Source organism: Chanodichthys erythropterus, chromosome 11 (assembly GCF_024489055.1).
Source record: "Chanodichthys erythropterus isolate Z2021 chromosome 11, ASM2448905v1, whole genome shotgun sequence".
In the NCBI taxonomy this organism is placed as follows: Eukaryota; Metazoa; Chordata; class Actinopteri; order Cypriniformes; family Xenocyprididae; genus Chanodichthys; species Chanodichthys erythropterus.
Window position 1 is genome coordinate 50842164 of NC_090231.1, and position 12357 is coordinate 50854520.

Consider the following 12357-nt stretch of genomic DNA (forward strand, 5'->3'; position numbering starts at 1 on the left):
ACAAAAGACTCACGGTTTGCAACAGGATACACAGGAGGGTAGGCTCAAGACTGAACAAAAAACAATGGCTAAAGGCAAACTTAAATAGGGCCCTACACAGGTGAGTATCATCAACAATGATTGCAAATCACAATTGAGAGTTCTTGGTTGCCCCCTAGCTACTGGGAGGAAGATTGCAGGCAACAGACATCTTGCGCCCCTTTGTGGCTGGGAGAAGTACTGTTGGTCATGGCAGGAGTATGACCCCTACCGACTGGAGGAAGTATTGCTGGCTAGAGTCTTACAGCCACAGACTGATCGACTCCATGCCACGCCGCATTGCTGCAGTAATTCAGGCAAAAGGAGCCCCAACTAAGTATTGAGTGATGTACATGCTCATACTTTTCATATTCATACTTTTCATTTGGCCAAGATTTCTAAAAATCCTTTCTTTGTCTTAAGTAATATTCAAATTTTCTGAAATACTGAATTTGGGATTTTCCTTAGTTGTCAGTTATAATCATCAAAATTAAAAGAAATAAACATTTGAAATATATCAGTCTGTGTGTAATGAATGAATATAATATACAAGTTTCACTTTTTTAATTGGAATTAGTGAAATAAATCAACTTTTTGATGATATTCTAATTATATGACCAGCACCTGTATGTATGTATGTATATATATATATATATATATATATATAAATATATATATATATATATATATATACAGCTATGGAAAAAATTAAGAGACCACTCCAAGTTCAGAAATCAATGTTAAGTGGTCTCTTAATTTTTTCCATAGCTGTATATATATATATATATATATATATATATATATATATATATATATATATATATATATATATATATATATATATAAAATCAGTTGTGCAGAGATTAATTAACCTTAATGTGAACCTAGTGTGAACATTTAGTAATTTAGAGCTGGGTGATAGTTTATATTTGATGACGATATAAACAATCAAGCTGTTTACTTTGCTGTATAGTATTTATTTTGTGTGATCATTTGAGTGTACTATATGCAGATGAAACTCAATATACTTGTAGTTGTGAGGTAGGGTTATTAATATATGTATATGTTGTGATATGGAGGATTATGAAATCTGTAAGGTTACAATAACACTTTTGTACAATAACAATTTGGTGTACTGACAAGCTAAATGACCAATACCACTGTTAAATGATAACAGGACTTCAGATTTTGGTCACCTACCTGTTTAACTGAAAAGTTAATTGAAAGTCATGACATATACTTAATACATAGTACATATTATGAAATAGCTTTATTGTCCATACACGCTTAAAGGTGCCATTTTGGGTTACCAAAAGAACCTTTAAGTAAACGGTTCTTAAAAGAAACATTTTTTTTTTCATGGTGTGAAGAACTTTTTAATAATCTGAAGAATGCTTTTCCACTATAAAGGACATTTTGTGCAATGGAAAAGTTCTTGGAGTCTGGGAATAATCTTGTCAGCCAGTATTTTGCTACTGACTCCTTTTTCTGGGCCAATCTATCAGTAAGTTCATTCATTTCAATGTACATAAAATCTTGAAAGTACTGAAGTACCTGTAATCAGTGTTGTAGATGAGCATTTAAATGTGTTGACAGTTTAGCATTATGTTTACTTTTGTGGACAGTATATGAAAGACATTACATTCAAATAATGCATCATTTCTCTTTTAAATATATTGGTAATGGCCAAAAGGGGGCAGCAAAGTAAAAGAAAAAAATCATAATAGTTAAAACAATGCTAATAATACAGTGTTCAGCACATTTACATTATCCCCTTGCAAAAGTACATTGATAAAAAAGCATTTAGAACTCTTTTAATGATTGCTTAACATATATTTTAAACCGAAACAGCCCAAATACTGTCTAAGAGCATAAAGAGTGAACACAGAAAACTGTCTGTGCTTTTGGCTGGTATGTGTTTAGTTCTATTATAATGATACTCAAACATTAACCAAGATCATTTGCTAAGCATGTTTTGCCTCTGCTCTGAAGCTCTTGCCCAAGGATGAACTAGATTGAAAGTGAAAGACGAGGCTGATTTGCAAAATAACATTTGTAGATGCAACACCTTGGTGTTTCTGAGTCAAATGGTATTGACTAATAAGTCAAATGTGAAAATGTAGATTTTTCAACCACACTGGATTTCACTTCAATTGAAACATTAATTTGGTCCTAAAGGTGATACTTGGGGAAACTTTTTGAGCAATGTTGCCAGGCAATTTTGCTGAGTGATGTTGCTTGGGCACTTTCCCATTGAGAATGGGCAACAAATTTCTATCTGGATACTTTAGATAGAAATTTGTTGCCCATTCTTAATGGCAAAGTGCCCAAGCAACATCACTCAGCAAAACTGCCAGGCAATATTGATCAAAAAGTTGCACCTTAATAATATAGCTGCATTTGGCTGGGGGTTTACAAGACCTCTGAGCTGTCCAATGACTGATGACAACCAATAATGGGATTTTAATGAAGCAGTTACTTGAATAACCAAGCTTGCAGAGTTTCATGTAAGTGGTTGTACTATCATAACATCCTTTAAGTTTCAAAACACAAAACTTCCTTGTTAGTCTAAAAACAGCTTTTATTGAAACCAAGCTCTGAAAACACGACGTTTCTAATTTTGTCACATTATGACGCAACTTTAATTGAACTCTGTTGTGTTCTTTGTTATCTGTCAGTGCCATTGCAAAGCAACATTTTTGTTTAAAATTCTATATTCAGTAAAATGTATACTTCAGGAATTGTTTTTTTAAATCAATTTAGGCAATGAACTTAGGCAAAAAACTTATAATGTGTGACAAAATGTTTTTTAAATTGGAAAATTTAGCAAAATGTTTAAAAAAAATTAATAAAAAAAAATTAACTACAACCAATGTAATAACCTTTCCATAGAAAATAGTCCAAATTACCATCCGTTATAACACCACAGACAAAAATTTGGGGGGGGGGGACAAAATGTTTTTTAAATATTATTTAAAAAAAAAATTAATTGTAAATGTTAAATTTACATTACAATATAACCACTTTGTGTTAAAAATGTTATATTGCAGTTAAATCCCAGGATACCTCTTGTGTATGGTGTGAACATGCAGACTATTACACATGAAATCTCAAATTCATGTACATATGCATTTTAAAACAGAAACCTTGTATTAGAACATTGCAAATAAGGAAAAATAACACTTTTATTTAAACACTATAACCATCTTTAAATAAAAAAAATGTTTAAAGGTCTAAACAGCCATTTGCATTTTGATTGCAGGATGGGGGTCATAGTCATAGATCTCAAAATCCTCTGCAGAGAAATCATCAATTTGTTCAACTTTGCGTTTGATCTTGAGTTTGGGGAATGGACGTGGCTCTCGCTGAATCTGTGGGTACAGGACATGTTAGAAACACACTTTGATTTCCCCTGTCTTGTGTTCTATGACTTTTATTTTGAAATGTATTTTCTCTTTCCATTGTTCCCTTTGTTCACTTCCTGTTTGCCTTTGTTTCTATAGTTACCCTTGTTTGTTTTGTTTCCATGGCAATTTTTTACCCACACATGTTCCTTGTTACCCAGTATATTATATTATATTATAATTAACACATTATATTATAATTTACATATATTATATTATAATTTACATACATAACATACATACATACAGTTGTGCTCAAAAGTTTACATAATTTGCAGATTCTGCAAGGGGTAATCATGTTAACAAAATAAGAGGGATCATGCAAAATGTGTGTTCTTTTTCACTGTGCTGAATAAGATATTTTCCATAAAAGATGTTTACATATAGTCAAAAAAATAACTGAATTTATAAAAATGACCCGTTCAAAAATGTACATACCCTTGATTCTTAAGTGTGGTTACCTGGATGATCCACGACTGTTTTTATGTTTTGTGATGGTTGTTCATGAGTCACTTGTTTGTCCTGAACAGTTAAACTGCCCAACGTTCTTCAGAAAAATCCTTCAGATCCTGCAAATTCTTCAGTTTTCCAGCATGTTTTGCATATTTGAACCCTTTCCAGCAGTGATTGTGTGAATTTGAGATCCATCTTTTCACACCGAGGACGACTTAGGGACTCAAAACAAAACTATTAAAAAAGGTTCAAACAATCACTGCTGCTCCAGAAGAAAACACGATGCATTAAGAACCAGGAGGTGAAAACTTTTGAACAAGATGAAGATGTCCAAATTTGTCTTATTTTGTTTAAATATCAATTTTTTTTATTTAGTACTGCCCATCGGAAGCTACAGAAGATATTCACATTTCCCGGAAGACAAATTAAGTAAAATTTATCTTGATCTTCAAATTCAAAAAGTTTTCACCCCCCGGCTCTTAATGCATCGTGTTTCCTTCTGGAGGAAGGAACCTTTTACCTTTTTTAATAGTTGAGTTTGAGTCCCTCAGTCGTCCTCAATGTGAAAAGACAGATCTCAAAATCACACAATCACCAATGGAAAGGGTTCAAATATGCAGAAGATGCTGGAAAACTGAAGAATTTTTCTGAAGAACGTTGGGCAGTTTAACTGTTCAGGACAAACAAAAGACTCATGAACAATCATCACAAAACATAAAAACTGTCATGGATCATCCAGGTAATCACATTAAAAATCAAGGGTATGTACATTTTTGAATGGGTCATTTTTATCCCTGTGTCTCAGTTGTGTTTTCTTGGCCATTGTCTTTACATGTATGTTTATATAGCTGTTGCATTTCTGTTCCCTATTTGGATTATCATCACCATCTTCCCTGTTTGGATTTTTGTTGTCATCATGCCTGTTTGTTTATTCGTTTGTTTAATAGACTATTGTTGCAAACAGATCCTCACCTCTCCTCTTTCCTGCGCAACCGTAACAAAAATATGTAGAAATATTGTATTTTTATTAGTTATTGATGGGCGAAGGTGATATAATTTAATCAAACAATGAAAGTTTTATTCAAAAATACCAACAGAAATTCAAATGTCTACTAAAGATTACTAGTAGACATTTTAATTTCTGTTTGATTAAATTATATCACCTTCACCTTCATCCCCAGAAATAACTTCCTCCAATTATTTCCTATTTTATCACCAGTCTCTAACATGGACATGGAATTTTTCTCCTTTTCCAATATCTATATGCCCTACTATTTTGAGAAATGAAAGAAGAATCACACACTACACTTTTTTATGGCGCACTTCGTCTTTCACACATCACTGTAGATTAATGCAGATAGACTAGTTTTATGGAATTTATGCAACATACCTGCTCTTTCAAAGGATCAATGTGATTGGTATAGATGTGGGCATCACCTATTGTATGCACAAAATCTCCAGGCTAAAAATAAGAAGAAGAATGAGTACAAAATATATTCAGCGAGTTCAAGTTTGGTTAGTATGTCCATAAAATAGCACGGATGCAGATTTCACAAGCTTTGATACATGTATGAAACCCTAAGGCGCATGTTAAATACAACTTTTACTTCCTTTGTGAACTGGATGTGCATTTGTAGTGAACTTCAAATACAGAAATAAAAAAATATTTTTTTTCCTTTTACTAAATTGCAACTTCATTACAAATGTATAATTACAAATAACTGCTTGTCATGCTAAAGTTCAGCTAACTGCATTTAAACTTTTCATTTAATTAAAATCATAGTATATGTGAATAAAAGCCTAAATTCAATCGGTTCATCATATAAAGCGATCGAGTCTCTTCAGAAAATTTGGACTAAACCGCTCAATTCATATGGATTAGTTTTACGATCTCTTTATGAATTTTTGAAGCGTCAAAGTGGTAGTTAAGTGGACTGTCAATGGAGGGTATCTCTCAATTAATCTGTGACCATGAGGGTAAGAAAATTATGACAATTTTTATTTTTGGGTGAAATAACCTTTTAAATTTCCATTTGCTTAACTGACAAGAATAGCTATGTAAATGGTTTTATGCTGCATCAGATCATGCATAATCATGGATTGTGATTACCAGATGACTGTACATTATCCCTTATATTTACATTATGCAGGAAGATGTACTTTCACAGATCATCAGATTTTGAAATATGTTCACCTTGAGTCCAGTGATGTGGGCAATCATGTAGGTGAGAAGTGCGTAGCTGGCAATGTTGAAGGGCACACCCAGACCAATATCACCAGAGCGCTGGTACAGCTGGCACGACAACTCACCATCTGACACGTAAAACTGGCATAACGCATGGCAGGGAGGCAATGCCATCATAGGAAGATCTATCAATAAAATGGATTGTTTTATCATCATGCATACATGTCAAATAAAACAATATAAGATGAAAAACTTACATTAAAAAAGTAACTTTTAAACTAAAAAAAACCTTAAACTTGAATATTTGACCAACTTAAACTCAAAAGGCAACTAACTGAAATAAGTTTAAGTACTATTATTGCGTAAAAAAAAACTAAGTTTATTCATATTGAAAAATTAAAGGTGCCATCGAATGTTTTTTTACAAGCTGTAATATAAGTCTAAGGTGTCCCCTGAATGTGTATGTGAAGTTGCAGCTCAAAATTCCCTATAGATTTTTTTAACTGCCTATTTTGAGGCATAATTAGAAATGCGCCGATTCAGGCTGCGGCCTCTTTAAATCGCGCGGTCTCCGCCCCCTCCCGAGCTCTCGACTCTATCATTGCATAAAGTTCACACAGCTAATATAACCCTCAAAATGTATCTTTACAAAGTGTTCGTCATGCAGCATGTCTAATCGCGTAAGTATGGTATTTATTTGGATGTTTACATTTGATTCTGAATGGGTTTGATGGTGCTACGTGGCTAAAGCTAACATTACACTGTTGGAGAGATTTATAAAGAATGAAGTTGTGTTTATGCATTATACAGACTGCAAGTGTTTAAAAAATTAAAATAACATCAGTCTTGTCTCTGTGAATACAGTAATAAATTATGGTAACTTTAACCACATTTAACAGTACATTAGCAACATGCTAACGAAACATTTAGAAAGACAGTTTACAATTATCACTAAAAATATCATGATATCATGGATCATGTCAGTTATTATTGCTCCATCTGCCATTTTTTGCTATTGTCCTTGCTTCCTTATCTAGTCTGATGATTCAGCTGTGCACATCCAGACGTTAATACTGGCTGCCCTTGTGTAATGCCTCAATCATGAGCTGGCATATGCAAATATTGTTGGCGTACATATTAATGATCCCGACTGTTACGTAACTGTGTCTGTGTTATGTTGAGATTCGCCTGTTCTTCAGAGGTCTTTTAAACAAATGAGATTTATATAAGAAGGAGGAAACAATGGTGTTTGAGACTCACTGTATGTCATTTCCATGTACTGAACTCTTGTGATTCAGCTATGCCGAGGTAAATTCAATTTTCAATTCGATGGCACCTTTAAAACAAACTATTGCAAATAATTTATTATTATTTCATTGTATTATATGAAAAAACAAAAGTTAGAAATGACAAATTTGCAACTAACTGAAAAAGTACTAAAATTACTAAAACGTAAATAAAACAAACTTTAAAAAAAATGAAAGCTAAATAGAAATAAACAAAAACTAATAAAATGAAAAAAGCACACAAAATTAAAACCTAAGTTAAATGAAAACTGAAAATATATAAATAAAAGCTCATTCAAAATATTAAGATACCAGTACTAAAATGATACTAAATAAATGATACTAAAAACACTGGTGGATGGTGATAAAGTTGATTGAGACCTTTGGGATTCCAAGCACACATGATGATCCTCCTGTCTTCTGGATTTGACTTGATAGTGTCAATCACCTTCTGTAACTGGTCAACACCTTGCCCAGAGTAATCTTCACGGAGAGATGAAATAGTCTGGCTTAGAAACAAATTCTTACTATATATACACACACATTAAAAGAAAAGTGTTTTAAAAAGCTTTTCCAATTTCACAAATATCCCAAGTATTCTCTCTCTCTACTAATGTAGTCTTAAATACTGCATGAATAATAATCAGTGCCTACAGTCACCTACACTATGTAACCTAATGGCTTGACCTGCCCTGATGACAATAACAATTTTAAAGTGCCCCTATTATGCTTTTTCAGATATGACCTTTCATGCAATGTGAAATATATCTGTTTGTGAATGTAAAAGGTCAAAGTGCAGATAAATGGAGTTACTGTCTCCCCAAAGAAAAAAACAATTCTAAACTGCCTGAAACAAGTCATCAGTAATTCCAGTCTTACTTCCTGCGTGAACCTACGTAGGTTTGTAACATATTTGCATAACGGCTGCCCGCGAACAACGTCTATTTGACCCACCCTCAAATGCTGTAGTTCTAGCTGAGGCCTGGAAGAGTTTGGTTTGTGTTGTTGACATGTCGAAAAGACGCTGGGAATACAGTATACATCGCTGCTATGGTATGTCAACGGTCTATATAAAAAGATGGGCAGTTACCAGTGTGCATGTCTTTGTATTCAGCTCCAAAATGCCTCCACTGAAAGCCATACACTGGGCCCAGGTCTCCTTCCTCACGATCAGTAAAGCCATTTTTATCCAGAAAATCCCTGGAGCCATTAGCATCCCAGATTCTCACACCCTTTTCTGACAGCTCTTTAGCATTTGTTGAACCCTAAATTGGAAGAATAAAAATCTAATTCATTAAAAATGCAAAATGAAAAAAAAAAAAAAAAGGATATATACAGAAATAAGATACAGAAGTTTGGGATATTTTTCTACTGTACCTTGATAAACCATAGCAGCTCCTGCAATATGCCTTTCCAGAAAACCCTTTTGGTCGTCAGCAAAGGAAACTGATCTGCGAGGCGCAGGATGAAACCGATTTTTGAATTATAATTTAATAACATTTCAACAGTAGTTGATCCTTTAATCCAGATGAAGATGATACACGTCTTTTTGTGAAATCTTTACTGATTTTTAGAAAGCAAACATAAGAAAAAATTATATATTGTTAATATTTCAAGATGAACACTTATTGGACTGAAGCAACTAAGGAAGGTTTATTTGATCATCAACATTTTTTGTAAAAAGCCTGTTAAAATGCATCATATATGATCCGGTTTTTGAGGAGTGTTTATTTGTTCATCTCTTTATTATTGCATTGTATGTTTCAGCTTTAATCATAAAACTATGCATTTAAATATCTTACCAAGACATATTGTTGGGAGATATACAGTGACAACTGATATTTAAATGAGCATATACTAATACAAATCTCATTGATTTACATGATCAGAATTTGATATTTGTGACCCTGGGCCATAAAGTCATAAGTCAAAGTCGCAAGGGTATATTTTGTAACAATAGCCAACAATACATTGTAATGGTCAAAATTTAAGTTTTTTTCTTTTATGTCAAAAATCATTAGGATATTGAGTAAAGATCATGTTCCATGAAGATGAATTTTGTAAATTTCCTACTGTAAATATATAAAAAAATTATTTTTGTGAGTGGATATGCATTGCTAAGAACTTCATTTGGACAACTTTCTTAATATTTTCATTTTTATGCACCCTCAGATTCCAGATATTCAAATAGTTGTATCTCGGCCACATATTGTCCTATCCAAAACATTACATCAATGGAAAGCTAATTTATTCAACTTTTCAGATGATGTATCAATTTAAAAAAAATTTACCCTTATGACTGGTTTTGTGGTCCTGGGTCACATATTTTTGATCATATAAATATCATATAAATCGCATATAAATAAATCACATATTTTTGATCATATAAATATCAGCAACTGCACACACACACAAAAAAAGTATATTTTTGCTCAGTTTGGGTTTTTGTATAAAATTGAGGTGTTTTTTTCCTTGAGTATGAGCTCCATATTCTCATAATATCATACTATATGAGCCATAAAAGACTGATGAATCAAATATGATACTCAAAAAGCAAACTTTTTAAAAAGATTATTTTAATTATATTTGGTCTAAATGATCAATAACGGTTCCATTTATATATATATATATATATATATATATATATATATATATATATATATATATATATATATATTTTTTTTTTTTTTTTTTTTTTTTTTTTTTTGTTTGTTTTTCTATTTAATATTATATTTAGGCTCCGAGATGTTATGTTTAGGCTCGGTTCTTTATGTTTAGTCTCCGTCTCTACATTTTTGATTAACCTGTTGCTTTTAATTCGTTCATCTGACCTAGAGAAACACAACAGGCACATATTATCCGTTTCCCTGTTGTAACACAAAGTATGTTCACAGAAGTGTATTGTTCACCATCTCAGTCAGATAACGTTAGTCATAACTTTAGAAACTCATAGCATTTGTTTATGGTTTTAATACCTAGGCTCTCTAACACAAAACAGAAGTCATTTATGTTCTCTGTTTTTCTGGTAAACTTGCATTTCTAATAATTTGTCATGAAGTTAACTGCCATGAACCGTTGAAGAAACTGTTATGTGCATATTTGTCTCACCTCTGAGACTGTATCTGGCCTGTGTCCCGAACACAGAGATCACTCCGGTCCCTGTCCTGTCGCCTTTGCGCGCTCCGTGCTGCAGAATATACTCGACTAGGTTCAAGTAACCGCGCTCGTCACAAAACAGAGAAAAGTCTTTTTTTCCTCCGCATGCACCTTCTGTCTTGTTTTCTCCGTCAGTACAATGGCCATTTGTCATTTGCACAGCGGCGTTGGGCATTTTCTTCAGTTTAAGATTAAACTCAACGATAGAACTATTGCAGGCAAATCCTGTAGCGCGCAAAAATCCACATTTATATTTTCCCGCGATATATTCTTCTTTTGTTCATTTTTGGCGGTTTTGCAGACCATCCTAAAAGCTGCATACTGCCACCTACGATACTGGAGTGTGTCAAATCAAGGCCTCATTGATCTCTGCTTATTTTCTCCTAATAAGACCAGTTTCATGGAAAAAATTGACTAATGCCCTTACAATTCCCAACTGATTATTTCTTGTACACCATTTCCTTTCAGTTATGTTAATACATTATTTAAGTTCTTTTCTTTCTTCTCTATACATCATGAACTAACAATAGCCTGTTTTTACTACATTTATTAACCTTTCTTAATGTTAATGTTAAAGGATTAGTTCACCCAAAAATGAAAATTCTGTCATTTATTACTCAACCTAATGTCATTCTACACCCATAAGACCTTCGTTAATCTTCAGAACACAAACTAAGATATTTTTGTTGAAATCCGATGGCTCAGTAAGGCCTGCATAGCCAGCAATGACATTTCCTCTCTCAAGATCCATTAATCTAAACATATTTAAATCAGTTCATGTGAGTACAGTGGTCCAATATTAATATTATAAAGCGACGAGAATATTTTTGGTGCACCAAAAAAAACCCGACTTATTTAGTGATGGCTGATTTCAAAACACTGCTTCAGGAAGCTTTGGAGAATTATGAATCAGCGTGTCGAATCAGCGGTTCGGAGCGCCAAAGTCACGTGATTTCAGCAGTTTGGCAGTTTGACACACGATCCGAATCATGATTCGACACAAAAGATTCATAACGCTCCGAAGCTTCCTGAAGCAGTGTCTTGAAATCGGCCATCACTATATAAGTCGTTATTTTGTTGTTTTTTTGGCACACCAAAAATATTCTCAGCGCTTTATAATATTAATATTGAACCACTGTACTCACATGAACTGATTTAAATATGTTTTTAGTACATTAATGGATCTTGAGAGAGGAAATGTCATTGCTGGCTATAGAGGCCTCACTGAGCCATCGGATTTCAACAAAAATATCTTAATTTGTTTTCCGAAGATCAACTTATGGGTGTGGAACGGCATGAGGGTGAGTAATAAATTACATTATTTTCATTATTTTTTTGAGTGAACTAACCCTTTAACTAATTTAAACAAGTTCAACAAAAAAATGTGATATTAGATTATCATTAACTAAGATTAATAAGTGCTGTAGAAGTAGCCTACTTTTCATTGATAGATTATTAACTAATTAAGCCTACATTTCCAGCAGAATTGAATATTCATTCCTATTTTTTTTCTAAATTCAGAAGTAATGTGTATGTTTCTATTAAAACATCATGTTGTTTTTAATGCAGCTGCTGAATAGGAATAAATCACCACTCTGACTGGTTTAAATTCTTCCACCCACTGAAACCATGCAGTGGCATTGCAACTTCTGCGGTGTGTTGCATTCCATTTAATAACATTCTGTATAAGTTATTTTTAACCTCCCTGCAATGTTCTGGGAACTTTATTTTATGGTTACAAAAAATTAAAACCTAAAAAGAATGTTCACCTAACATTAGTATTTGGTTAACAAAAAAAACAAAAACAAACAAGAACCAAATACTAACGTTAGGGGAGTGTTTGCTGGGATGTTGT

The 12357-nt window shown here is 33.1% G+C and overlaps 1 protein-coding gene across 2 annotated transcripts; it reads right to left on the minus strand.

Annotated features, from left to right (window-relative positions):
• Positions 1-2967: 2967 nt before the first annotated feature.
• Positions 2968-10741, minus strand: tyms (thymidylate synthetase). 2 transcript variants are annotated; one of them, XM_067401329.1, is made up of 7 exons: positions 10455-10741; positions 8724-8797; positions 8437-8611; positions 7728-7829; positions 6070-6245; positions 5266-5337; positions 2968-3389 (listed from the first exon to the last, which is right to left on the minus strand). In XM_067401329.1, exons 1-7 carry the CDS (start codon positions 10675-10677, stop codon positions 3252-3254), a joined length of 960 nt encoding a protein of 319 aa, XP_067257430.1. In that variant the 5' UTR covers positions 10678-10741; the 3' UTR covers positions 2968-3251. The 2 variants fall into 2 exon arrangements, with proteins under 2 accessions (XP_067257430.1, XP_067257431.1); XM_067401330.1 differs by lacking the exon at positions 5266-5337.
• Positions 10742-12357: the final 1616 nt, after the last annotated feature.

Bases quoted from the DNA above. Each gene is read 5' to 3' on its own strand.
- tyms (XM_067401329.1), bottom strand. From the start codon at position 10,677: ATGCCCAACGCCGCTGTGCAAATGACAAATGGCCATTGTACTGACGGA. The intron at 8,612-8,723 runs GTACAGTAGAAA...CTTCCAATTTAG, and splicing joins AGCTGCTATGGTTTATCAAG to GGTTCAACAAATGCTAAAGA. The intron at 3,390-5,265 runs GTATGTTGCATA...CTGTACCCACAG, and splicing joins TTGATCCTTTGAAAGAGCAG to ATTCAGCGAGAGCCACGTCC.